At 43.1% G+C, this 25,922-nt stretch overlaps 1 protein-coding gene across 11 annotated transcripts in view; it reads left to right on the top strand.

Moving 5' to 3' along the window:
• The window catches only part of IFT122 (intraflagellar transport 122), a 74,730-nt gene that overhangs the window by 12,552 nt on the left and 36,256 nt on the right, over positions 1–25,922 (top strand). For 4 of the 11 annotated variants that reach the window (XM_069484401.1, XM_069484400.1, XM_069484399.1 and 1 more), the window contains exons 4-14: positions 2,072–2,150; positions 3,945–4,021; positions 6,235–6,301; positions 7,281–7,427; positions 11,540–11,615; positions 16,753–16,944; positions 17,083–17,221; positions 18,583–18,785; positions 19,659–19,796; positions 21,558–21,722; positions 24,279–24,476. In XM_069484401.1, the coding sequence (XP_069340502.1) occupies positions 2,072–2,150; positions 3,945–4,021; positions 6,235–6,301; positions 7,281–7,427; positions 11,540–11,615; positions 16,753–16,944; positions 17,083–17,221; positions 18,583–18,785; positions 19,659–19,796; positions 21,558–21,722; positions 24,279–24,476 (1,481 nt within the window). Of the gene's footprint in view, positions 1–2,071; positions 2,151–3,944; positions 4,022–6,234; positions 6,302–7,280; positions 7,428–8,429; positions 8,607–11,539; positions 11,616–16,752; positions 16,945–17,082; positions 17,222–18,582; positions 18,786–19,658; positions 19,797–21,557; positions 21,723–24,278; positions 24,477–25,922 lie in introns of all 11 variants that reach the window. The other 7 variants (XM_069484397.1, XM_069484396.1, XM_069484394.1 and 4 more) reach the window with 3 other exon arrangements.

Here is a 25,922-nt window from a genome sequence, read left to right as displayed (position 1 = left end):
TAACTACTAATAGCCAACTGTTGAACAGAAGCCTCATTGATAACATAAACAATTGACTAATGCATATTGTGTATGTTATATGTTTTGTATACTGTATTCTTTCAATAAAGTAAGCTAGAGAAAAGAAAATGTTAAGAAAATCATAAGGAGGAGAAAATACATTTACTATTCATTAAGTGAAAGTGGATCTTTATAAAGGTCTTCATCCTCATTGTCTTCATGTTGAATGGGCTGAGGGGAGGAGGAAGAGGAGGGGTTGGTCTTGCTGTCTCAGGGGTGGCAGAGGCAGAAGAAAATCTGAACCTGCGCAGTTCAGACTTGTGGTGTTCGAGGGTCAACTGTGTGTGTGTGCGTGTGTGTATATATACACACACACACACGCACACACACACATATACACACATACTCTCATTTACTTTTCACATCAACTATGAGATAAGTACTATTATTGTTTCCATTGTTTAAATGAGGCAATGAAAGCGTAGAGATACTCAGTAGCATGTTCCAGGTCGTGCTGCTGGTCAGTGAAATCACTAGGAATTCTGACCGAGAGACTCTGAGTCCAGAGCCCATACTTTTCATCACCTGCTGTCTGCCAGCATGAGAGAGGAGTGACAGAAATAATAAGTAAGAGCAGCTTCCATTTGTTTAATATTTGTAGCAATGTCCTATGGCTTACACTGCTACCTAATGTTTCAGCCACTGTGAAAAGTATTTTGCAGATATTACCTTAGTTGACTCTCACAAAGAGCCTCTGAGGAAGGTATTATTATGGCTCTGTGTTTCAGATGAAAACATTTGAGGCTCAGAGAGCAGTGACTGGCCCTAAGAATAAAGTCTAAAAATCCTTAACAAGGTACAAAATCTGGCCCGTGCTTACCTCTTAATCTTCATCTCTCACCAGTGTAGGTGAAGGCTTCCTATTGTTTGCTGCCGTGATACCCTGATCTTCTTTCTAATGCTTATAAACCTGTAACAATATAATTAATAAGCAAGTACTTGGTATGTGTTGCCTCTCTCCAGCCCATTCTTTCATAAAGGCTACGTAGTGTGAAAATGGAAATCTGATCTGTCATTCTCCTGTTTAAAGCCTTTCTTTGGCTTTCCGTTGCTCTGTGATAGAGAGCAAGATCTCTACTGTGACCCTGAAGCCCCTAGAGATCCTTCTGCCACCCATCTCTTTTCCATACTGGCTGCTTCTTGGCCCCTCAAACATGCTGGGATTTTCCTGCTTCAGGGCCTTTGCACGTCTGTTCTGTCCACGTGAATGGGTCTTACTCCTTCCTCTCTTTGCACCTGCCTAAGCTCTGCCCATCATTTAGGTATCCATGGAAGAACCTCATCCTCAGAGAAGCTTTCCCTCATCTAATTAGGTCCCCTAGGAGATATTGACCAAAGGGTACAAAGTTTCAGTCAGACAGGAGCAGTAGGTTTTTGAGATCTATTGCACAGCATAATGATCATAGTTAATAATAGTGTATATTTCAAAGATGCTGAAAGAATAGATTTTAAATGTTCTCACTATAAAAAGACAAGTATCTGAGGTGATAGATATGTTAATTAGCTTAATATAATCATTCTACAATGTGTACATATACCAAACATCACATTGTACCTCATCAATACATATAATTATTTATCAAATAAAATAAAAATTTAAATAAAAAAGTAAGTTAGGTCCACCTTATTCTTTCATAGGATCCATGTCTTTTCTTACCACGTTGTATTTGTATTGGATTAATTTAATTTAACACCTATTTCCTCCACTAGACTAAACTTCATGAAAGTAGGGATCATATGGGTTTTAGTCATTACTTGATCCTTAGCATGGACCGTGATTCCTGCATGTAGTAGGCCCTCAATACATCTTTGTTTACTCGGTGCCAGACAGAGCAGGTTTGGAACCCAAACATCTTGATTCCAGAGTACTGCCTCCCAGGACTGATAAGAAGTAGTAGAGAGGAAGCTGACACTTATTAGGTACCTTAAAGAACTAGTTTTCTAAGAAATTCTTTCTGGGAAATGCTTTTTAAAATAAATGTGAGAATTTTCTTTTTAAAAACACTTTTAGGTCAGCGCTTTGCTTCTGGATCAGCTGACAAAAGTGTTATTATCTGGACATCAAAACTGGAAGGCATTCTGAAGTACACGTAAGTAACCATTTAGGTGTATAGTATTGTTAGTTTGACTCTTACTAATTGTAGCAAAAGCCCCTGAGAAAAGATGTTAGGGGGCCAGGCATACTGACTGGCTCATTCCTGTAATCCTAGCACTGGGAGGCTGAGGCAGGAGGATCACTTGAGGCCAGGAGTTTCAGACCAGTTTGAGTAACATAGTGAGACCCCATTTCTACAAAATATTTAACAATTAGCTGTGAGTGGTGGCACACACTTGTAATTCCAGCTACTCAGGAGGCTGAGCCAGGAGGATTACTTGGGTCTGGGAGTTTGAGGCTGCAGTGAGTTATGATGCCATTGCACTCTGATGCCACTAGCCCGGGCAACAGAGTGAGACCTTATCTCCGGGGGGGGCGGGGGGGAGAAAGAAAGAAAGAATAAGAAAAGATGTAAGGAAAAACTTTTTTCTTTGAAGTTGAACTTGAAATTATGTTATTGGGGGTGGGGATGGTGTCTAGGAAAGTTGGGTAGTGAATAAGTGAATGAATATTTCTTGGGCACTTACTAGGTTAGCCAGTACAGCACTGGGCTAAGTATTTTCGTATAGCTCATCTCAGTTAATCTGACATCACAGATACCACCCACTTCCAACCTGTCCTCTTCCAATGTCCCTGTCTCAGGGAATGGCCTTATATCCACCCAATGTCAAAAGCCAGAAACTTGGGGTCAGTGTGCTCCAGGCCTTCTCTCACTGTAGGGGCCCTGCTCATGTTCTTACCTTGTTCCTCCACTAGTTAGCCCCTACTTACCCTGCAGATCTCAGACTTAGACGTTGCTTTTTCTGCAAAGCCTTTCCTGTCCCTCTAGACTCAGGTGAGTCTCCTTTGTGGCATTTCTTACATTTCTAGTTTTGCATTTATTCTGGTGATTGATCAACATTGCCTACCAGACTGTAAACACCATGAGGGTGGACACTGTATCTGTTTTTTGCTCACTCTTATGTCCCTGGTACCTAGTGCAATGCCTGGTCCATAACAGGTACTCAATGAACAATTTTTTTTCTTTTCTTTGCCTTTTCTTTTTCCCTATTTGAGACAGGGTCTCGCTTTGTCACCCTAGCTAGAGTGCAGTGGTGTCATCATAGCTCACTGTAACCTCAAACTCTTGGGTTCAAGCAAGTCTCCTGCCTCAGTCTCCAGAGTAGCTGGGACAATAGGTGTGTGTCACCATGCCTGGCTGATTTTTCTATTTTTCGTAGAGACAAGGTTTTGCTTTTGCTCAGGCTGGTCTCGGACTCCTGATGTCTAGCAATCCTCCTGCCTTGGCCTCCCAGAGTGCTAGGATTACAGGCATAATCCACCATGCCCAACTTCTTTTCTTTTAAATTGTGGTAAAATATACATAACGTACAATTTATCATCTTAACCATTTGTAAAATTTACAGTTCAGTCGTGTTAAGTATGTTTATATTGTGCAACCAATCGCCAAAACTCTTTTTATTTTGTAAAGTTAAAACTCTATAGCTTTTAAACACTAACTCCCCTTTCCTCTCTCCTGACCAGCCCCTGGCAGCCACCATTTTACTTTCTGTCTATATGACAGGAGGCGGCATTAAAGCTGGGCCAGGATGATGGGTGGTAATGAAAATGGTAGGTGAGGGGCAATTCAGGAGAAGGAAAATTAGTCCCTGTGCTTTTCGTTGGTCACTTGCCGAAGAGCGTGTGGTGTATAGTAAGAGGCTATGGGCTCATCCTTAAAATCTTCAGTTGTAGCCACTCAGACATTTGTGGTTTGCTGCATAATAATCTACAGTTGTTTACTTCCCAGGCACAATGATTCTATACAGTGTGTCTCCTACAATCCTGTTACCCACCAACTGGCATCTTGTTCCTCCAATGACTTTGGTAGGTTCTGATTCTTGATGTCCTGTCTTGGAATAACTGAAAATCTAGGCTAAAAATGCTGAAATCTGTCCAGAATGCGGTGATTTTGTCCTGAGAGAGTTAATACTACTAATCTATATTCAAAGGCTGAGGGGAGGCTGACAGTTATTCTTTAGAGTGTGTAGAAACCAAGACAGTGAATAATGACCTTGACTCTGATAAGACATCAGAGACAACAAGAAAGGCCCCAGAGAAGGAAATGGTAAGAAGTATGGGAGGGCAACAGGTGTAACTTTGTGTTGCTGCCTCTGGGAAGTCTTCCCTGACTCAACCTTGCAGGGACAGTTCAGTTGTCCCCAACTTTGTGTTGATCCACATCCATGTATCTGTGAAATTCTTCACTGTTTCAACTACTTCTTGCACAACAGTCATCATTACTGTTCTCCCTGAGGGGCTGAACACCTTGAGGAGTTCATCGTGGCCCCATTCATGGCACTGGCATGGTGCTGGCACAGAGGAGGTGTTAGTAAGATGTCTGTTGAGGGAGGGAGGGAGTGAAATGGGCAGAGGCTTGTAGGTTATCTGCATTAAAGGTTGGTTCTGATTTTCAGCTCCATCAGTTCTGTCTTCCTTGCTGAGAGATAGTGGGTACAATGGAATAGCTGTTAGACAAGGAGTCCGAGACCTAGTCCCTCTCAGTATTTCAGCTTCCTTATCTAAAAGGAACCTGCTACCTACCTTGTCTATCACATTGATATAGTTCTGAGGTTCAAAATAGAGAATGTAATTGAAAGAACATTATATGAATAAATGGAGAAAGGACTGTCATTTATTTTAAAAATTTAGCATTTTCTTCATCAGAAGTACTAGTCTGTGTGCTTACATTAGAGGATTAAAAAGACAAAATAGAACCCCTGCTGTCAAGGAGCTTGTGGTCTTGGGAGGAGGTAGGATTTGTAAAAATATAATATTATATTAAGTAATAATATTTGTTGAATGCTTGCAATATGCTAGGCACTGTGCTATGGGTTAAAAATGAATTCCTATTTGTGCTCTGTGACAACCCCTAGGTCAGGTATTATTCTCTTTCCCACCCTAGTGATGAGAAAGAACTGGGGTTTGGGGCAATTCAGTGACTCACTGGAGGTCACATAACCAGAAAATGGTGGAACTAGGGCTTAGACCAAGTCCAGGCGATTGCATTGCTGAAGGAGGCCCAGGAGGAAGGGGTTTCCTCCAGCTGGAGGCTCTAGGCAGCTCCGTGGAGCACAGATAACATGTGCACAGGTTGAAATGTCTAGGGAGGCATTCTGGACCAGGGGAAATATAACTTGCCCGATGTTGCACTTGGCTATATAAATATATTTGTGCACTAGAGCTACCTTTTTGATCATGCTTCATGGCTCAGCAAAGAGTAGAACTTGCTTATTTTGTCTAGACATACACTTGTTGCTGTGGAGCACTGAGCCAGGGCATCTGGGGTAGGAGGGCACAAGCCTTAGGCAACCAGTGTGCCATGGACACGGTACAGCTCAGGGTCATGTGTTGCAGGTGAGGCCTGAGAGAGGAAACTAGATTTTCAGAGAGTATCATTACTTTAAATGCTAGTTGTATTTTGGTTGCAATTTCATAGTGACAAAGTGAAACTGTCATTGTTTTTGAGAGTTAAATTCCTGAAAAGTTGGCTAGAATTTTACCAATCTATCTTCTTTTTTTTCTTTTTTCTTTTTTTCTTTTCTTTTGAAAGAATTATAGATTCACAGTAAGTTGCAAAAATAGTATAAAGCAGAGAGGTCTCCTGTATTTTTCATCCAGTTTTCCCCAATGGATACATCTTACGTACCTATTGTACAATAACAAAACCAGAAAACTGGAACTAGCAAAGAATGTATATATGGTTCTGTCATTTTATCACATATGTAGATTACCACCAGCACAACACAGAACTATTCCATCACCACACAGATACCTCTTGTCATCACACCCACCCTTCTTATCTCCTTATCCCCAACCCCTGATAACCACGAATCTGTTCTCCGTTTCTATACTTTTGTCATTCAAAAATGTTATATAAATGGAATCATACAGTATATGACTTTTTGAGATTGATTCTTTTCACTCAGCATAAAGCCCTGGGGATCTATCTAAGTTGTATATATTAATAGTTTGTTCCTTTTTATTGCTGAGTAGTGTTTCAACCAACCCGTTTTATTTTATATTATTGTGCATTGAAGGATTGTGGTCTCATGAACAAAAGTCTGTCTCCAAGCACAAAGCAAGCAGCAAGATCACCTGCTGCAGGTAAGTGAAGTGTAGCTCTGAAGTTTAGCTCTGAAGACAGGCTTTATGTTCCTTCCTCTTCCAGACTCTCAAAATCCAGTTGTTTCACACAATAGAAAAGGTCTTGTGTTAAAAAGGAAAACTGTTTCCTTTTTTGTTCTTTATGGGAAAGACCTGTGCCTTTGATCATTAGGCAAAAGAGAACTTCAAGTTGCCTTCATGCAGTTATCTAGCAACAAGCTTCCTCAACATGTAGCTGTACTGAATGGAGGCTCTCTGGGAATGTGAGACTGTCATTGTACAGGCGGCATGTGCAGGGGAGAAAGCACAGGCTCTGATGCTAGACCTGGATTAAAATCCAGATTCTATTGCTGACAGGTTTTGTGACCTTGGGAAAGTTATTAAATCTCTCTGAGCTGGAGCCTCAGGTTCCTCATCTGACAAATGGAGATAAGAATACTGACTTGATCAGGTTGTTGTGAAATGCACACAAACTATTGAGTGTAAAGCATGCAGCACAACACCTGGTGTACGATAGACACTCTAAAAATGGCAGCTATTCTTGCTGTTCAGCTTCATTCAACATCTGTTGAGTACCTACTACATATCAAGCCCTACCCTAGAGGCTGGGAATACACTAAGACAGAGTCTGTTCTTAAGATGCTCTTGAAGTGGTGGGGGATGAAATGTACAGTGAGGAGTGGGGGCTGGCCCAGAGATGCAGGCGCAAGCTCAGGGCTATCATGGAAGTATGTACAGAGAGTTGTGGGAGCTCAAAAAAAGGTACTGCTGCCCTCACTTGTCACTATTGACTCCAAAAATAAGTGGGATTTTAAGTTTGGTCTTCTGATTTTATGTCAGGACTGGCAATGATGAAACCATAGTTCCATTGTTGCTGCCTCATTAGACTTTATTTCAAACCAAGGCATCATACTCACTAGTTTTACCTTCTGTGTGGTCCTTTCCCTCTCCCCATGCCCTTTGTTGGTTGTGTGCACAGCTGGACAAATGATGGTCAGTACCTGGCTCTGGGCATGTTCAATGGGATCATCAGCATTCGGAACAAAAGTGGCGAGGAGAAAGTGAAGATTGAGCGGCCAGGGGGCTCCCTCTCCCCAATATGGTCCATCTCCTGGAACCCTTCAAGGTACTCTTACAGCTGCCCTTCTTTAAGGACAAACACTATCATGAAGAAGGGTTTTCTCTCTTCTAAGGTCTCCTTGCATTCAAAGGCTTCTCACTCCACTTGAATGGTCTGTTTTGGAACCTGTTCTATTTGTATGGAATTTTTTAAGAGCCTATCTTGAGTTTTGGAATGAATCCCAAGGATTGAGCTAAACAGATGAGCTATCTAGGCCCGCCCAAAGTGTGTGTGTGTTTGTGTGTAATGTGTGAGCAACACAGGAGGGCCATTTCCTTATGAATTAATAGCTGAGCCTTTTTGCTGTAGCTTTATTTTTGTCTTTTTCCTTTTTTAGTTCTTCCTTCCCAGTCTGGGCAGAATATGTATCCACCTGGTAATAAACAGCTTTTTCCTGAGCCTTTTTTCTGCCCTTGTGAAAAAGTGAAAATTAAGTCTACAAATGTCCCTAAAGTCTAGAAGTCCACAAAAAATTGGCATCTACCTTCTCAAACCTTATTCACACTTTCCTTTCTATGCCCATGTGACTTTGAGGGTAGACTAATAGCTTTATATGCTCTTTGTGTAATCCTGTGTTATCATTAAACCATCAGTATTCCCCACAGAATCCTCTGAAGGTAAAGGACTTAGTTGTTTACTGGTCCAATGTCATTGTACAGGTGGCTGTCTCCTTGATTTAGAAGGTTGTTTAATTCCATTGCCTTTCCTACACCACATTGTTAGGCTTCTTCCTGAATTAATTTTGTACAGCTCAGGCTGTACCATGAATGTCTAATGCCATCAAAGGCCATTAGCCTATCCCAGAGTTCTTGCTGTTTGATTTTGTGGCCACAGATGACTTTGTGGCTTCAGGCTACCATTTTTAATTCATGAGAAGCAGGAAGCCCAGTGTACTTGGTGGCTATCCTCCTCCGGGTAGGGTTCAGGGGCTCCTTGACAGATTTTGAAATTATAGCTTTAGTGTAGTTTTAGGCAACGTGATTTTGAACAACCACTTACTGTCTACAGCCGGTGGGAGAATTTCTGGATGAACAGAGAGAACGAGGATGCCGAGGAAGTCATTGTCAACAAATATTTTCAGGAAATCCCTTCCACTCTGAAGTCAACAGTATACAGTAGTCAGGGTAGTGAGGCAGAGGAGGAAGAGCCAGAGGAAGAGGACGACAGTCCCAGGGACGACAACTCGTGAGTGTGTCCCAAGGAGCAAGAACCCTCCTTGTAAAGGGCCAGGCCCCTCGCAGACCTGCTGGGGCAGATGCTGACCTTAAGCTCCTTGGCCAAGGGGAGCAGTGCAGGGGCCAGGGGACTTGTGGGTGAAAGCTCCTCCAACAAAGGGGAACATACCCTTAACACTTGTGTGTGGGTTATAAAGTGATCCTGTGAGAAACTATAGGAAATACTGAAAAGTCTAAAGGAGAAAGTTCAGCTTTTCTGTAAAACACCACCCCCTGGCCGGGCGCGGTGGCTCACGCCTGTAATCCTAGCACTCTGGGAGGCCGAGGCGGGTGGATCGCTCGAGGTCAGGAGTTCAAGACCAGCCTGAGCAAGAGTGAGACCCCGTCTCTACTAAAAATAGAAAGAAATTATATGGACAACTAAAATATATATATACAAAAAATTAGCCGGGCATGGTAGCGCATGCCTGTAGTCCCAGCTACTCGGGAGGCTGAGGCAGTAGGATCGCTTAAGCCCAGGAGTTTGAGGTTGCTGTGAGCTAGACTGACGCCACGGCACTCACTCTAGCTCGGGCAACAGAGTGAGACTCTGTCTCAAAAAAAAAAAAATGTTAAAAAAAAAACCAAAAACACCATCCCCTGAGGAAACCACTATTAGCATTTAAGTGTATTTCCCTTTTCCCCTCAGTCTTTTAGTGTGTTCATATAATTAGCTAAATCATATCCTGCTTTTCTTTTCTTCACTTATCATCATAGAGTGAACTCTTCCCAGTAACATTAGAAATCCTTTGAAAAACATGATTTTTTTTTTTTTTTTTGAGACAAAGTCTTACTCTGTTACCCGGGCTAGAGTGCCATGGCATCAGCCTAGCTCACAGCAACCTCAAACTCCTGGGCTCGAGCAATCCTCCTGCCTCAGCCTCCTGAGTAGCTGGGACTACAGGCATGTGCCACCATGTCGGCTAAGTTTTTCTATATATATTTTTAGTTGTCCAGCTAATTTCTTTCTATTTTTTTAGTAGAGACGGGGGCCTCGCTCTTGCTCAGGCTGGTCTTGAACTCCTGAGCTCAAACGATCTGCCCACCTCGGCCTCCCAGAGTGCTAGGATTACAGGTGTGAGCCACTGTGCCCGGCCAAAAAACATGATTTTAAATGCCTGAATAAGTATGCCCTTGTGTGCATGGCCCATAATTCTTTTAATACTTCCTCTATTACTGGGCATGTTTCTTAGTCTGTTCCCACACTGTACCTTACCTTGCATTTGCTAGGACACATATCAGAGAGGAAGCCCTTACCTTACCTACAATCTTCACACTCAAATCCTTTTTTCTCTTCAATCAAGGATTTGGGTACATGCCTATAGTCCAAGCTACTTAGGAAGTTGACGTGGGAGGATCACTTGAGCCCAGGAGTTCAAGTCTGAAGTCCAGCAGTCCAGCTTGGGCAACATGGCAAGACCCTATCTTTAACAACAACAATAACAAAAAATTACCTGTAGGGAAAACATGGGCTGTGTGGAGTGGGGAAAGCTCTGCACGTAGCCAGGATATTTCGATTGGGTAATAGTAGCTTGGGACTTTCCAAACTGTATTCTATCGTACCCTGAGGCTCCTTGGAAGAACTCCACCCCAGGGTCATGAAAGGAGGAGGTGTGAGGCGTGGGCTTCAAGTTCCCATCTGTGCTTCAACCAGAGAAGCACCTTTGATGGTTCAACATGAGTTTTTGTTTGGTAAAGAGTCCCACTGCCCCAGGAGAAAAAAAGAGATTGAAACCCACCAATCCAGTACATAGAATTAAACCCCAGCTCAGAGCCATATGCGGCTTCCCCAAGAGGGCCCACTGTGGGCTGGGCTCCTGGATTGTGTTTGGACTTCAATGCCAGTCACACAGTTTATCTGCAGGCCCCTTCCTGTTAACATCCCTCTCTCTTTTTCTCTTTTCCCTTAGTTATGAATTAGTGCCTATGACATCTGTCACTTTGCCACGCTTGGCTGCGTTTTACAAACAAAACTGCACCATGTGTGGCTCTCGCCTATAATCCTAGCTTTCTGGGAGGCCGAGGCAGAAGGATAGCGCAGCTCAGGGGTTTGACACCAGCCTGAGCACAGTGAGAGCCTGTCTCTAGCTAGAGACAAGAAACAAACAAACAAAAACAAACAAAAAAAGAGACTCTGGTTCAGAAAAGCTGGAATTAATAAAGAAGAGGCAACGTTAGGTGCAACGCTGGGAACGCCTTTCTCTTGAACTAGATTCCTAGGTCGCCTGCTCCCCAGCCTCAAACTGAGGTAGTCTCTCCTGTATGCGAGTCCTACAGTCCCAGCCCCAAGGCACTGATCCCCGTAGCTTCTCAGATTCAAAGACAGTTGTTCTTCAGAGAGCCCACTACTGTTTTCTATTAGATTCAATCAGAAACCATTTCACCTGTGCGAGGACCCTACCTGCAAGAGAACCTAGTTTTAGGTGCTAATTTTCCCTCTTAATGAAAAACAAGAAAGTTTCCCTTCTGTCCATCAAAAAATCAGACATTCCATGCCTTCCCCCTGCAAGTGATATGTTTCTCTACCGTCTCCTCACATTTTGTAGTAAAAGAGTAGCACACCTGGATCTACAGCCTTGCTCTTTCTTAGTGTTGCTCCCCAGGAAGTGCTGAAAGAAGGGGTTTATCTTCTTCAGCTGTGGCAGGGTCCCAGCACCATAAGCTCATGGCAAGGGATTCACTGAAATAGCAGATCCCAGGAGGGCTGCCTCTCTGCTTCATCCTACTGGACTGATTGATGGGTTGGGCCAAATTACAGCTTTTGGCCTTATTAAAGCTGTATAACATTTGGCAACCTGACAGCCGGGCAGGGTTTTCTTTTTCCTGTTGTTTGTTAAACCCTTAGGGCTATACTCATCAGCAGGCCATGACCCCTCATAACTTCTTTTGTCTTCTGTTGATTAGAGAGGAACATAATGACATCATGGCTGTAGCTGACTGGGGACAGAAACTTTCCTTCTACCAGCTGAGTGGAAAACAGGTATGTAGCCTTGTACAAACCCAGTTGCAGTCATGCCTGTTGTATATTTTTACTTTCTGGGATTGTATTATTATTAATTATACATTATCATTGTTAGTTCTTGCTTTTTGAGCATTTACCATGTTACCAAGTACTGTACTCAGTGTTTTGCATGCTTTATCTCATTTAATTCTTACAAAACCCTGTGAAGATGGAGCTGGAGAGGAAGATGGGGATATGATAGTAAAGGACCTGAATAGTGTGAATAAGGAGTTTGAACATCATATACTTTAAGTATTCAGGAGCCATAGATGACAGGGTCAGATTCCTGTTTCAGAAAAATTCCTTGTTTCTGTGGAAGGTGGATTACAATACAGAGAGCGTGGTGGTAGGATTACCTGTTAGTAGGCAGGAAATGCCAAGGATTAGAGTGAAGGTGATGGGCACATTTACATCCTACAGCTAAGCAAGTACAAAATACAGCCTTTCACGTTACAGCATCCTTACTCCTCAAAATATGTCATACTAGAAGGAGGGGTTTCAGGTATGTGTAGATCAGCTTTGGAGTCATTTCTTCTACCCTGCCTTATCATTGGTCGTTTCTGTTGTAGTTGAGTAAAGAAAAAATAAACATAGTAGATAATGAAGTGTTTTCTGAGTTTCTCAATGGCTGATTTCCCAAAATCCTCATTTTAATTAACTGGCATCTAGTTTCCCTGGCCCTATCTATTCATCCACTTAATGAGTGTATATCATCATTCAACAAATATTTATTGACACTCCTACTGTGTACCAGGCACTAAGTGTGGGTATTAGAGACTTCTGGCAATAAATAACCACACGACACTGGAAGGGATTGGGATCTTGTTGCTATAGTGACCAATGAAAAAGAGCCCAATGTGGTGGTGAGGGCCATGGGAAATATCTTCCATGTATGCAGCCCCAGAGCTCATGCAGTGGCCCAAAGATTTTGAATGATAAACAACCTCAGTCTGCTGAGAGGGTAACTCCAATTTGGGAAAGTAAATTGTTTCCTTGGTGGGTAAGTGTCTTTTAACTCTGGGAATATTTAGAATTAAGTATAGGATAATGAAGTAAATCAATCTCATGCTTTTGTGTTAAGCTTAGGAATAATTTGTGTATTTTTGGCCTTTCAAGTGTTTAATATTTAAGAGGATCTGGCTTAATAATAACAGCTACACTTACTGAGTTCCAGGCATTGTATAAACTCTTTACGAGGATTTACTCTTTTAATCCTTATAACAACCCTCCAAGGTAGGTACTACTATCATCACCACTTTACATGTAAGAAAATTGGGGCACAGAGAGGTTCAGTAATTTGGTTAAGGGCATATAGTTTAGTCTGTGGCCAACCCTGGTTTGGAACCCAGGCAGAATGTTGCCAGAATATGTATTAGAATATCTATAAGATTAGTGTTATGGCCGGGCGCGGTGGCTCACACCTATAATCCTAACATTCTAGGAAGCCGAGGCAGGCAGATCATTTGAGCTCAGGAGTTTGAGACCAGCCTAAGCAAGAGCGAGACCCCGTCTCTACTAAAAAAAATAGAAAGATTAGCTGGACAACTAAAAATATATAGAAAAAATTAGCTGGGCCTGGTGGCGCATGCCTGCAATCCCAGCTACTCAGGAGGCTGAGGCAGGAGGATTGCTTGAGCCCAGGAGTTTGAGGTTGCTGTGAGCTAGGCTGATGCCACGGCACTGTAGCCCGGGCAAAAGAGTAAGACCCTGTCGCAAAAAAAAAAAAAAAAAAAAAAAAAGATTAGTCTTATGATGATCATTTAAAAATTATAATTGAAAATTGAATAACTAATTTTATGGTCTTGATTTTAAATGTAAAGATGTAAGAATTTTTTATTAAGTTCCTAAGCAATATTGGAATGTTTAAGCAATTCATTGCATTTTTCTGCTTGGGGTCCACTGAGTATTTTGAATCTATATATTTATATCTTTATGTCTTTCACCAAATATGGAAAAATTTTGGCCATTACTTCTTCAAAAACGTTTTCCCCATTCTCTCCTTTCTTTTTGGGACTCCAGTTATACTTATGGTAGAGTTTTTGATATTGTTCTCCAGGGCACTGAGGTCCTGTTCATTTTTCACTTTTTTTTCCCTCTGATCTTCAGATTGGAGGATTTGTATTGCTTAGTATTCAACTTCATTCACTTTTCTGCAATCTCTAATATTTATATTAAGCCCAGCCAGTGAATTTGTATTTCAGTTATTGCATTTTTCTATTCTAGAATTTCCATTTGGTTCTTTTTTCATATTGGTTCATTCATTTTTTTCCTTTATATGCTTAACCATAGTTAAGCAGTTATAATGGCTGTTTTAAAATTGTTATCTGATAATTCTAACATCTGGTTCATCTTGGATCAGTCTCCATTAATTGTCTTTTCTCTTGAATATGGTTCACATTTTCCTGCTTTTTGAATTTTTTTTTAACTGTCCCTTTCTCTGGAGATGCTTTTTGAATTTTAGATTGTACTCTGGGCATTGAGAATGGTATCATGTCCCTCTGAAGATGTGTGTGTGTGTGTGTGTGTGTGTGTGTGTGTTTAAGCAGGCAGTTTACTTTGCTGGACTCAGAATTCAAACTCCATGTTTCCAGTGGCGGGCAGACATGTCTGTGCAATTCTTTAACCTTAGCGAGGCTGCTTGGTACCTGTGTCGCAGGGTATAGTTCAAGGGTTTCCAGATATCCAGCAAGGTTTATGTGCAGAACTTAGGCTCCCACTCCACCTCTCTTTTCTGGGATTTCCCACCTCCCAGCTACTGTCATCTTCCAAATTCTGTACTCACCCAGCACGGTGCTGATGAGGCATGCCCTCAGGCAAAAAGCCATTTAAAAAAATAAGTTCACCTATTTCTGTTCCCTTCTTCCTAACGTGCATGTGTCTTCAGTTTCCGCCTGCTTCTGGTTGCCTCAGGTGGTAGTTACTTATAGTTGGTGCAGAGTTTATGGTTGTTACCCACAGGAGGGTTGGTCCAATAGGAACCACTGAACCATTACCAGTAGCTGCCAGCCTTCCACATCATGACTCATGAGATTTTTTTTAGTTTTCTTATTAGATTTACCAGCATTGTATAATTGCTAGGGAAAGTTTTGGCTGCTAGGCATTTGAAATTCCTAAAAAGGAAAGGAAAATTGAATATATGAAACTTGTAATTGCAGTTTAAATTAGTTTAGGGGAATTAACTAAGTTGTGAATGGGACTGAATATTTAAGGGATTTTATGATCTGTTTAAAATTGAATTCATTAAATGGTCAAAGTCAATTGGCTGTTCACTTTTACTAGATTTATAAATAGGAAAATATTTGTAAATTGAACTTAAAATCTTAAGGAGAAACAAGGTTCATAGAGTTAGTTCTTTAATAAATTGAATATTAGTTTAATAATGCTAATCATAGATAGTCTTTTTATTCACAAAAGACATCCTCATGTGCAGCAAAAAAAACTCTAGTGGCAATAAGGAGCTTGAGCTTTAGTGCAGAAGACCTGAAATTAACTCTATAGGCAGTGAGAGAAGTGCCATAGGAGAGGCGAGCACAGGGGCTGTGGGAACATGGAGTGAGTGGGAGTTTGGGGATGTTTCCTAGAGGAGATGGTACTGGCAGAGAAGGAGAGGAAAAGAGCACTCCCAGCTGGGGCTGGGGATGCTGTGGAGAATAGCACCTGTGAGGATATGGAGGCCTGAAAGAGCATGGTCCACATGGGAAACTGCACGGAGTTCCTTTTGGCTAAGAAAAGCATCTTGGGGGCTGAGCTCAGGAGTTTGACCTTCATTCTAAAAGCCGAGGAAACACCATCAAGAAAGTGAAAAGATAGTACACAGAATCGGAGAAAATTTTTATCTAGAATAAAGAACTATTACAATGCAATAATAAAACAACAAATAATCCAATTGAAAAATGAGCAAAAGATCTGAATAGGCATTTTTCTGTGGCCAATAGCACATGAAATGATGCTCAACATCATTAGCCATCAGAGAAATGCAAATCAAAACCACAATGAGATACCACTTTACACCCAGTAGGATAGAGAAATTGGAATCCTCCTACACTGCTAGTGTGAATATGGCATGGCACGGTCACTTTAAAAAAATATAGCAGTTCCACAAAAGGTTAAACATAAAGTTACTATATGACCCAGCAGTTCCATTTCTAGGTATATGCTCAAGGGAAATGAAAACATATATATGTCCATACAAAAACTTGTACGTGAATATTCACAGCAGCATTATTCATGACAGCCAAAAGTACAAGCAACCCAAATGTCCATCACCTGCTGAATGGATAAGTAAAATGTGGTATATCATACAATGGAGTATTACTCAGCAATGAAAAGGAAGTAAGTACTGGTACATGCTACAACATGGATGAACCAGACACAAAAGGCCACATAGTATATGATTTCATTTATATGAAATGCTCAGAATAGGCAAATCTGTAGAGACAGAAAGTAGGTTAGTGGTTGCAGAGATGAAGTGAGGGAGGAATTGGGATAGACTACTAACCAGGTATGGAGTTTCTTTTTGGGTAATGGAAGTGTTCTGGAATTAGATGATTACACAACTCTGTGACTATAGTGAAAGCCCCTGAATTATACACTTTAAATGGATGAATTTTATGGTATGTAAATGATATCTTTAAGAAGTCGTTATAAGGAGAAGTAGGATGGGAATAGTTGCAGAATAAAGGGCAGTGTTTTAAACTGAATAAACTCAGCTTTGTAAAATACTTTTTAAAATGATAGAAAAGAGAAGCTGAGGGGACCCACTGAAGCACAGCAAGAGCTATGTGCAGAGGAGGGCCTATGGGGGTGTGACCATCCCAGCCTCCAGGTTGGTTGAGCAGCTGAGGCACACTCCTGGAGCAATTTGGTGGGACTAGGGGAGATGCTGCTGACTCTAGGGGTCAAGGATTCAGCTGTGTGGAGGTCTGGAGGAACAGGATGATCCAGAGGCAGAGAGGCTCATGTCCGTGATGGAATGACATAGGAGATAAGGCTGGCCAGCTCTCTGCTGTCTTCCCAGCTGCCACCATTAAAGTTGGTGAGAAAAGCCCTTAATTGTTTTGAGATTATTGTGGATTCAGAAATGATTTTTTCCTTGGTATGTGTTCTCTTTCCTTAGATTGGGAAGGATCGGTCACTGAATTTTGACCCCTGCTGCATCAGCTACTTTAGTAAAGGGGAGTACATCTTGCTGGGGGGGTCAGACAAGCAAGTATCTCTTTTCACCAAGGATGGAGTGCGGCTTGGGACTGTTGGGGAGCAGAACTCCTGGGTGTGGACGTGTAAAGTGAAACCCGAATCCAACTATGTGGTAAGGAAAGGAAGTTCATTCATTGCGATGAGCATCAGCCATGCTTAGCTAGTCAAATCATTGGCATTTGCTCCTGACAAATGGGAGGGGTAGACTCTCCGCAGACAACTGGGAATTGACGACTCTCTTACTCTGCAGGTGGTAGGCTGCCAGGATGGCACCATTTCCTTCTACCAGCTTATTTTCAGCACAGTCCATGGGCTCTACAAGAACCGGTATGCCTACAGGGATAGTATGACCGATGTCATTGTGCAGCACCTGATCACTGAGCAGAAAGGTAAGAGGCAAGTAGGGCTCCTCTGCCTGCCAGACATGGGAAGGGGTAGGTTGAGAGAGCTAGCTGGTGACAGGGCACTTAAAATGACAGGAAATGTTTCTCCTTGGTCTTCTGAAAACATGATAGCCACTTGGTCTTGGTTTTTATGGTGGGAGCAGGGAGGCTGTTGATCTCTTTGAGGATCTTACAAAAGCAATAAACCCTCTCTCAAAAAAACCAAAAAAAAGCACCAATTCAAAATTTCACAAATAGTTTGAAGGGGTACATGTACTCCCTGAGTAAGGTAAGGGAAGATGACTTATGACAAGTCAGAAGCAAGGTGGTTGACCTGCATGGGTCTTTGTGGAGCTTTATCCCTTGTGGTCAGAGTCACTCTGGGGTGCTTCTCTCTCAGCCCAGTCTCCACTTGCTTCCTGGTGGATCCTTCTGCCAGAGATAAGCAGGAGCCATGAGTCAGCAGAGGCTCGGTCAGAAGAGCTGGGTTCCAGGCCTAGCATAGTCAGTTCAAGCTCTAACCTCAGTCTCCCCCAGGGTCTGCCTAAGTAGCTGAGCTAGTTAAATAGGCTAAGAATCCATTTATTTCAGTATGTTCATATCCAGATGTACTGGCCACAGTGTACTTGCTGGGTACCTTAACATAGGGATCCAGGTTGGAGGTTGCCTTGCAGATTCACATGGGCGTCCTTTGATCCCATCTGGAAGCACCTGTGAAGATGCCGGCTCTGATGGTGGGGGTGGAGCCACTTGGGCAGCACTGCAGTATCCCTTCTGGGACGTTTTCTCTACCTGGTCTGTAGTGAGAGTATAGAGTCAGTCAAAGGGTGGGGGAACCTGTGGCCTCAAAGCCACATATGGCCCTCTAGATCCCCAAGTGCAGCCCCTCAACCGAATTCAAACTTCACAGAACAAATCCCTTGATTAAAAGGATTTCTTCTATAAAATTTGGATTCAGTCAAAAGGCCACCCTCCAGGATCCATGCCATTACCTACTGTCAAGGAGGTGGGTGGGGAATGGCCAGTGATAAAGTCAGTCACTTTCAGGGTCCTGATTGTCAGGGGCCATTAGTGCTGTGCAGAGGAGTTTAGATTTATATTCACCAAGTGATGGTGGCATGAAGTGCTTTATTTCCCATACTCAGTTGTCAGCTTTGGACCATAAAGATTGTATTCCATATGACTTTGGATCTCAGTGCTCAGCAGAGTTGATTGTACACATTGGATACTCTATAAAGATTTTTTTTAATGAGAGTGTCTCACTTTAATTGCCAGTAGCATTAAGTAAATGATAGCTTTTAATTTCTCTACCTTCTATCTTACTTAGCAACCTCTTGCTAGAGCTGGATTTTTTTTTTCTTTGACAGTTCGGATTAAATGCAAAGACCTTGTCAAGAAAATTGCCATCTACAAAAATCGATTAGCTATCCAACTGCCAGAGAAAATCCTCATATATGAGTTGTATTCAGATGACTCATCAGACATGCATTACCGGGTAAAGGAGAAGATTGTCAAGAAGTTCGAATGCAACCTCCTGGTGGTGTGTGCCAATCACATCATCCTCTGCCAGGTGGGCAGCAGTATGTTGGAGGGGGCAGGCTGAATTCACTCCATACTCCCCGTAAGAATATGGTATCCACCTCACAGTTTTAAAACTGGTCACTGGAAAACAAGTCCCTTTTCATCAGACTCAGTGGCTGTTTGTCGGCTTTGATTTTACTGGCATCTAGATGAATCAGACTCTATTAGAAAGCCATGGGCCATAAACTGGAGAATATTTTTTTGTATTGCAGAGCATTTTGTCATACTGGGATTACATAATTCACAAAATGAAGACGGGTTTTTTTGATTAGCATATATACATAAAATTTATATCAACTCAGTAATAGTCAAGGAAGTTTACTTCCTAAGAGATTTTTTTCATGGAAAAAATTTTCTCAACTTAGATTTCTAGAAACTGTCTAGGTCGATGCCAAGAGAAGTTTGGAAAGACTTTGAGAGAAGCCTAGCATCCATCTTTCTTGGAAGTAGAGGTGGATTTTGTTTTACATAGGCCTATTAGAAATGATATAATAGAAGAAGTCCTTTAGGAATCACTATAGTATAAAATACTATTAAAATCTCTTTAAAAGTCTGTAACTTCAAGCAGTTTAGGAGTACTCCAAGTCACAGGATAGGTGTGGCAAATAGGTGAACTTTTGGGTGCTGTCTCTGGCCACGGCCATCTGGATGGAGGTCTGCATTGAAGATCTGAGGCTGAATTGGGCTCCATGGGGAAGACTTGCATGAAGGTTTAACTGTGCCAACCATGGGACTAGATGGGGTTAGACAGATACAGAATGTGCCAGTATTTTTCTCCCTTCAGATCAAGGAAGACCTCCTTGGGAGGGCTGGGTGCACTTATTCTGTTGAATGTCCATGCAGAGCTGGGTTTGTTTCCTAGGAGAAACGGCTGCAGTGCCTGTCCTTCAATGGAGTGAAGGAGCGAGAGTGGCAGATGGAGTCTCTCATTCGTTACATTAAGGTGATTGGTGGCCCTCCTGGAAGAGAAGGTCTGTTAGTGGGCCTGAAGAATGGGCAGGTGAGCACTCCTGCATGTCTCCCGTCAGCCTGAGTATTTGCACACAGATGCAGTTGGCCCGTCTGGTGGTGACCATGAGAGGGGTTCCCTGGACAGGAAAAAGGCTTCTCCCCTCCATGGGTGCATTGGAGGGCAGCACTGAATTTATTTTTATGAGGACAGCTCCAGGCCAAAGTCACAGTGGCTCTCGGACTCATAGCATACTCACATTCTGGCAGAGTTGAACTGCAGCCTCTTGGGCTGCACATAGAGTGGATTAGTGGGCTTATGGTTCTTCAATATGGGGGAGGTTTGTTAGAGATGCAGCTTTAGTGGATTGCTAAGGGGGGAGGCAGAGATCATTACTTAGGTCAGATCCCTACTAGGGCAGTAAGTGGATGAACATAGTGTGTGCTAGCGTGTATCCTAGAGAATGCTGGGTCCTCAGGATGTTAGTAGATGCTATAAGAAAAATGAACCCTTTGGTCAAATAGATGTCAGAAATCTAGGTTACACAAAGTTAAACAGATTTCTCTCTCTGTGTGTGTGTTCTTTGCTCAAAATAAAAGTTCTAAGTGGGCCACATGGAAATTTGAATGTGAAAATATAACTGCATTAGCCTGAGAGCCAAGCTGTGTAGCAGATGGCTTGTGGCTGAGGCTTGTCAGGTCTTTGCTTGGGACGAAAGTCACAGAGCATGAGATCAGTGGAGCAATCAAGCAGCAATACCAAAGGGGAGGGAGGGCCTGCTGCTTTCTCCCAGTCAGCTCTCACTTCCCATGTGACGCTGGGAGCATGGACTTTGGGGTGAGGTCAGCCTGGGGTCACGTTCTTTGGGGTCCTGGGCAGGTCACTTCACCTCTCTGAGGCTGAGGTTTTACAAATGAGGATAATAGCACATGTTTCATAGGGCTCTCAAAAACAGAGATATCAAAGCTGGGCATGGTGGTGTGCACCTGTAGTCCCAGCTACTCAGGAGGCTGAGCCAGGAGGATTGCTTGAACCTACGAATTCAAGGCTGCAGTGTGCTGTGATTACACCTGTGACTAACCATTGTACTCCAGCCTTGGCAGCATAGCAAAACCGTATCTCTAAAAAATGAAATTGAAAAAAAAAAAGAGAGCGAGACCAACCTGAGTGAGACCCGGTCTCTCCTAAAAATAGAAAAATTAAGCCAGGTGTGGTGGCGCATGCCTGTAGTCCCAGCTACTCGGGAGGCTGAGGCAGGAGGATCACTTGAGCCCAGGAGTTTGAGGTTGCAGTGAGTTATAATGATGCCACTGCACTCTAGCCCGGGTGACAGAGCAAGACCCTGTCTCAAAAAACCCTCCAAAACCCACAAAAAAACAGGGATAGCAATAAATAGTAGCTATGATTATCAGCAGCAACATCATTATTATTTTATACCAGATGTCATATCAGTGTCTATAGTAGCCTTTTCCTGTGTTAGTTTGTGGCTCAGATCTTTATTAGGATGGTATCTCCTAACCCTGCAGTTTGGGTAATGTCAAATCCCTAGTCCAAACAGATGCTGTAGTGAATTTGGCCCATCTCAGGCCCGTCATTGCTTTGGTGCCCTCTGATGAACCACACTTCTGGTCTTCTAAGGATAAGCCACCACCCCTTCCCCCTGTTTTTCTTTTGATGAGTCCTTTTCTCTGCATAGAGCTTCTGGTGAAATTAGTAGTTGTTCTTGTAGAACACATGGGATTCCAACAGCCTGATGGTGTTCCAGGGCCTTGTTGCCATGGTGACTCACTTTTTTCTCTGAAATTTCGGCAGATCCTGAAGATCTTTGTGGACAATCTCTTTGCTATCGTCCTGCTGAAGCAGGCCACAGCCGTGCGCTGCTTGGACATGAGTGCCTCCCGTAACAAGCTGGCTGTGGTAGATGAAAACGACACATGCCTGGTGTATGACATCCACAGCAAGGAGCTGCTTTTTCAGGTGAAGTCCCTGAGCGTGCCCAAGGATGTGGTCCTTTGATTAGAAACCCTTCTCTTCCCTGCAGAGGCACCCCTTCTCTTGCCCAGGCAGGTCTCTGGGAGGAGCAGTGAGGTGTAGGGGCCAAGCATAGGTGCAGAGTCCAAGAGGCCCCAGGCCACAGCCTGCTCCTTCTCCCGTGTACCCATGAGCTGCAGGGCCCCCGCCAGCCTCTGTGAACTTTGGTTTCCTTCCTGGCAAGTAACACCTTTCTTACATGTTTACTGTGAGCAATGAATCAGATAATACTAAATCTAAGCGGAGCATGTTGTGGGTTCTCAGTATATGGATTGATGTGGTGGTGATGCTGCTGCTTTTGAAGAAGTCTGCACCTCACCTACTAGAGGCCTGCGTGTTTCTGTGCGTGACCTAAGGTACAGTAAGGAAACAGGATCAGTTTTGCCACCTGAAAGAAAGAAAAGAATGGGGCGGAGGGGAAGTCTGCCGTTCTGCTTATTTCACAGGGATGCTATAGGAGCCAGCAAACTATGAACTGTTTGGATCTTTTTGGGTATAGGCATTGTTTACACATCATTCGTTCCTGTGGCTGGAGGAAGTGCGTCACTGGAGAAGAAAAGCCCAGAGGCTCCATGCCCGGTGCCTTGTTGGTTTTCTGCTGGACTGGGCTGTTCTTTGCCTCTTTAGGGCTTTGTAAGTGGTCAGGGCTGGTTTGCCTGAAGTGAGTTTCCCCCAAAGCTGGAACCTCTCATGACTGGTTTCCTTGGCCCCTGCAGGGTTTCCCAATGTTATGGGCAGATTTAGGTCCACCTAACAGGGCTCCTTGTCCAGAGCAGTGGAATCTGTAGGGCAAAGAGTTGCCTTAGCCAGTTAGAAGGGATTACCTGGCGACCACTAGCTCAGAGGTAACTTCCAGTTAATATCAACTTGTTCATGTCACTGAGGAAGTAGAGTGGTTTAGGGGAGAGAAAGAGCACAGCCTTCAGACTGACCTGCGCTCAAGTTGGGCCTACATCACTTACTGTGTGATCTTAAGCAAGTTAGTAAACTTCTCTGAGCCTTAATTTCTCCTTATCTCTGAAATGAAACTAGTAATTGCCCCCTCACAGAATTGCTACAGAAATAAACAACATACCATAGTACCTAGCTCAGTGCTTGGCACAAAATCGGGCCCTAAATATTACTTTCCTTTTCCCCAGCCTCAACACTACCCCCACCGCAGACCTGTAAGGTAGGTTAGCAGGCCCCAGTTGTGAATCTGTGTCTGAGCCTAGAACCATAGAGTGGAAGGGTGTGCGCCCTCCCCATCCCCACTGATGCCTCTAAAGTAGGCTAGGGAAGTTATATTAGTCCATACCTGAGGCTGGGTAGTTTATAAAGAAAAGAGGTTTATTTGGCTCATGGTTCTGTAGACTGGAGAAGTGTGGCGTCAGCGTCTGCTCCTGGCGAGGGCTTCAGGGAGCTTCCAATCAAGGTGGAAGGCGAAGGGGGAGCAGGCGCATCACATGAGAGAGGAAGTGAAAAGAAAGGAAAGAGGGTGTGCCAGGCTCTTTTAAATAACTGAACTAATAAAGTGAGAGCTTACTCCTTATCGTGGGGAGGGCACCAAGCCAATCAGGAGGGGTCTGCCACCATGACTCAACACCTCCCACCAGGCCCCACATTCAACACGGGGGATCAAATTTCAACATGAGATTTGGAAGGGCCAAATATCCAAACCATATCAGAAGGTAAGTCTCAGGCCTTGCCAGGACATTGACATTCCCAGTTGCAACATTGCCTACTGCCTTTTTCTCTTCTCAGCTGCCCCTGCCCCCAACAAATGAAAAAGCTATATTGTTTTTTTGTCATTATAAAAGTAGTCTATGCTCATTGTAAAAGATTCTGACATTGTAAAAGATTCTAAGCAGAAAGGTATGAGCATCTGCCCCTCCCTGGGGCTCCAGGGCTGAGCAGAAAACTAAGAATAGGTGTGTGGGGGTGCCACCCAGGGTGACTGTATTTTTACAATGTGTGAATTGTACATGCAGAAACAGTGTATTATTTTCTAATTTTAAAAATAACTCACTGTTCTTTTTCTTATTATATAAAAGATGTTCATGACACACAGAAAAATTCAGGCAAACAAAAACTGAAGAAAATAAAAAGATTTATTTTCTAATTCCACAGTTCCACCCACTCAGAAAATAATCACTGTTAATCCTTTGGAATAAATCCTTTTAAACCTTCCGTGTGTACAGATTTATATTTATCTTTTAATAGATGTAGAATCCTGCTTTGCTGATTTTCCGCTTACCATGTAGGGATCAATAATATTTGGGGAGAATAACTTTTTTTCAAAAGTAATGCTTGCTTATTCAGAAATTCCAACAGTATGCAAGTGCACAGAGGAGCTTACCTCTATCTATTTCTTTGTGGTCCCCCTTTCCTCCATTTCCCTCCATCCCACTGTTAGCAGTTTAGTGGGATTCAGTCTTTACAAAGGGTATTTGACTGAAATATGGAGGTGGTGCCAGAGCCCAGGGTGGTTCCTTCAGGATCCTTACCATCCCTGTCCCTCAGGAACCAAACGCCAACAGCGTGGCCTGGAACACCCAGTGTGAGGACATGCTCTGCTTCTCGGGAGGAGGCTACCTCAACATCAAAGCTAGCACCTTCCCCGTGCACCAGCAGAAGCTGCAGGGCTTTGTGGTCGGCTACAACGGCTCCAAGATCTTCTGCCTCCACGTCTTCTCCATGTCAGCCGTGGAGGTGCCACAGGTAACCCAGGGCACCTGTTTACTCTCAGCAGTGGCAGGGCAAACAAGAACAGGAAAACGGGGCCCTCGCTGGTGCACTGAGGAGGAGGCAGTGAGAAAGAGGGAGGAGAGAGGAGTGGCAGCTGTGAAATATCGTGGAAGGCAGGACTTGGAACTTGAAGCCCTGTCTCCACCCCATGCAGCTTGTGTCTTTGGGCAAACAGCTAATCCTCGCTGAGCCTCCCTTTCTTTCTGATCACCCTTCCTGGGTAAGGACAGGGAGGGATATGCAGTGTTGTCAGCAGAATGTGTATTACTGAGAGCCATGCATGGCGCAGAGTGGAGCAAGCCAACAAAGCTGGGAGTCCAGCAGGGTGTGCACACGAGCTCGTGTGTGGTGGTGGTGTGTGTGTGCATATGTGCATGAGAGAGGGAGGGAGAGAGGGAATGAGTGGGGTGGGGTGTGGGGGCTAAGGTCTATGAGCCAAAAAGGGAGCTTAGATCTCTGCACAAGTCCCCTGAACTAGGAGAAGGCAGAACAGAAATGGGAGGCTGGAGTATGGAGCCACAGAGAGGATAGACAGGAGAGCAGAGATGGGCAACCCAAGTGGGGGCTGGCCTGATCATACCTGTCCCAGGTGCCTGTCTGCCCCCGGAGTGAGTGCTGCTTATGGTAGAACTGTCATAAAACAGGGACAAGCACCTAGGAGAAACTTTAGCACTCAGAATCCCATCCTCAGGAAAGAATCACTCTTAAACATATATATATCCACCCAGACCTTTTCTATACATATATATGATATATGCATAATATATAATTATGAGCACGTGATTTATGTAAACATTTTTAAACAAAAGTAGAATCATACTGGAAATATTGTTTTATGACTTTTAACTATATAAATATAGATAAATGAAACCTCAGATTTATGCTACTTCACTGTATGTGGACTGTAAACAAGAGACTTTTACTTTTAAAATTTATTTTTAAATTTTTAATTGACAAGTATAATTGTACGTATTCATGAGGTACATAGTGATGTTTCAATACATACAATGTATAGTCATCAGATCAGGGTAATTAGCATATCTATCATCTCAAACATTTCTCTTTACTTTGTATTGGGAACATTCAATATCCTCCTAGCTACTTGAAACTACATAATATATTATTGTTAACTGTAGTCATCTTACAGTGATATAGAACACTAGAACTTCTTCCTCCTATCTACCTGTAGTTTTGTATCATTTAACAAATCTCTCCTTATCTCTCCCTTCCCCCTACCCTTCCCAGCCTCTAGTGTCCTCTGTTTTTTACTTCTATGAGATCAACTTTTTTTAGATTCCACATATGAGTGAGAACATGTGGTGTTTAACTTTCTGTTCCTGGCTTATTTCACTTAACATAAGGTCCTCCAGTTCTGTCCATATTGCCGTGAATAAAAGGATCTCATTCTTTTTTATGGCT

The sequence above is a fragment of the Eulemur rufifrons genome, chromosome 10 (assembly GCF_041146395.1).
Source record: "Eulemur rufifrons isolate Redbay chromosome 10, OSU_ERuf_1, whole genome shotgun sequence".
In the NCBI taxonomy this organism is placed as follows: Eukaryota; Metazoa; Chordata; class Mammalia; order Primates; family Lemuridae; genus Eulemur; species Eulemur rufifrons.
This window is presented reverse-complemented; position numbering and strand designations above follow the sequence as displayed.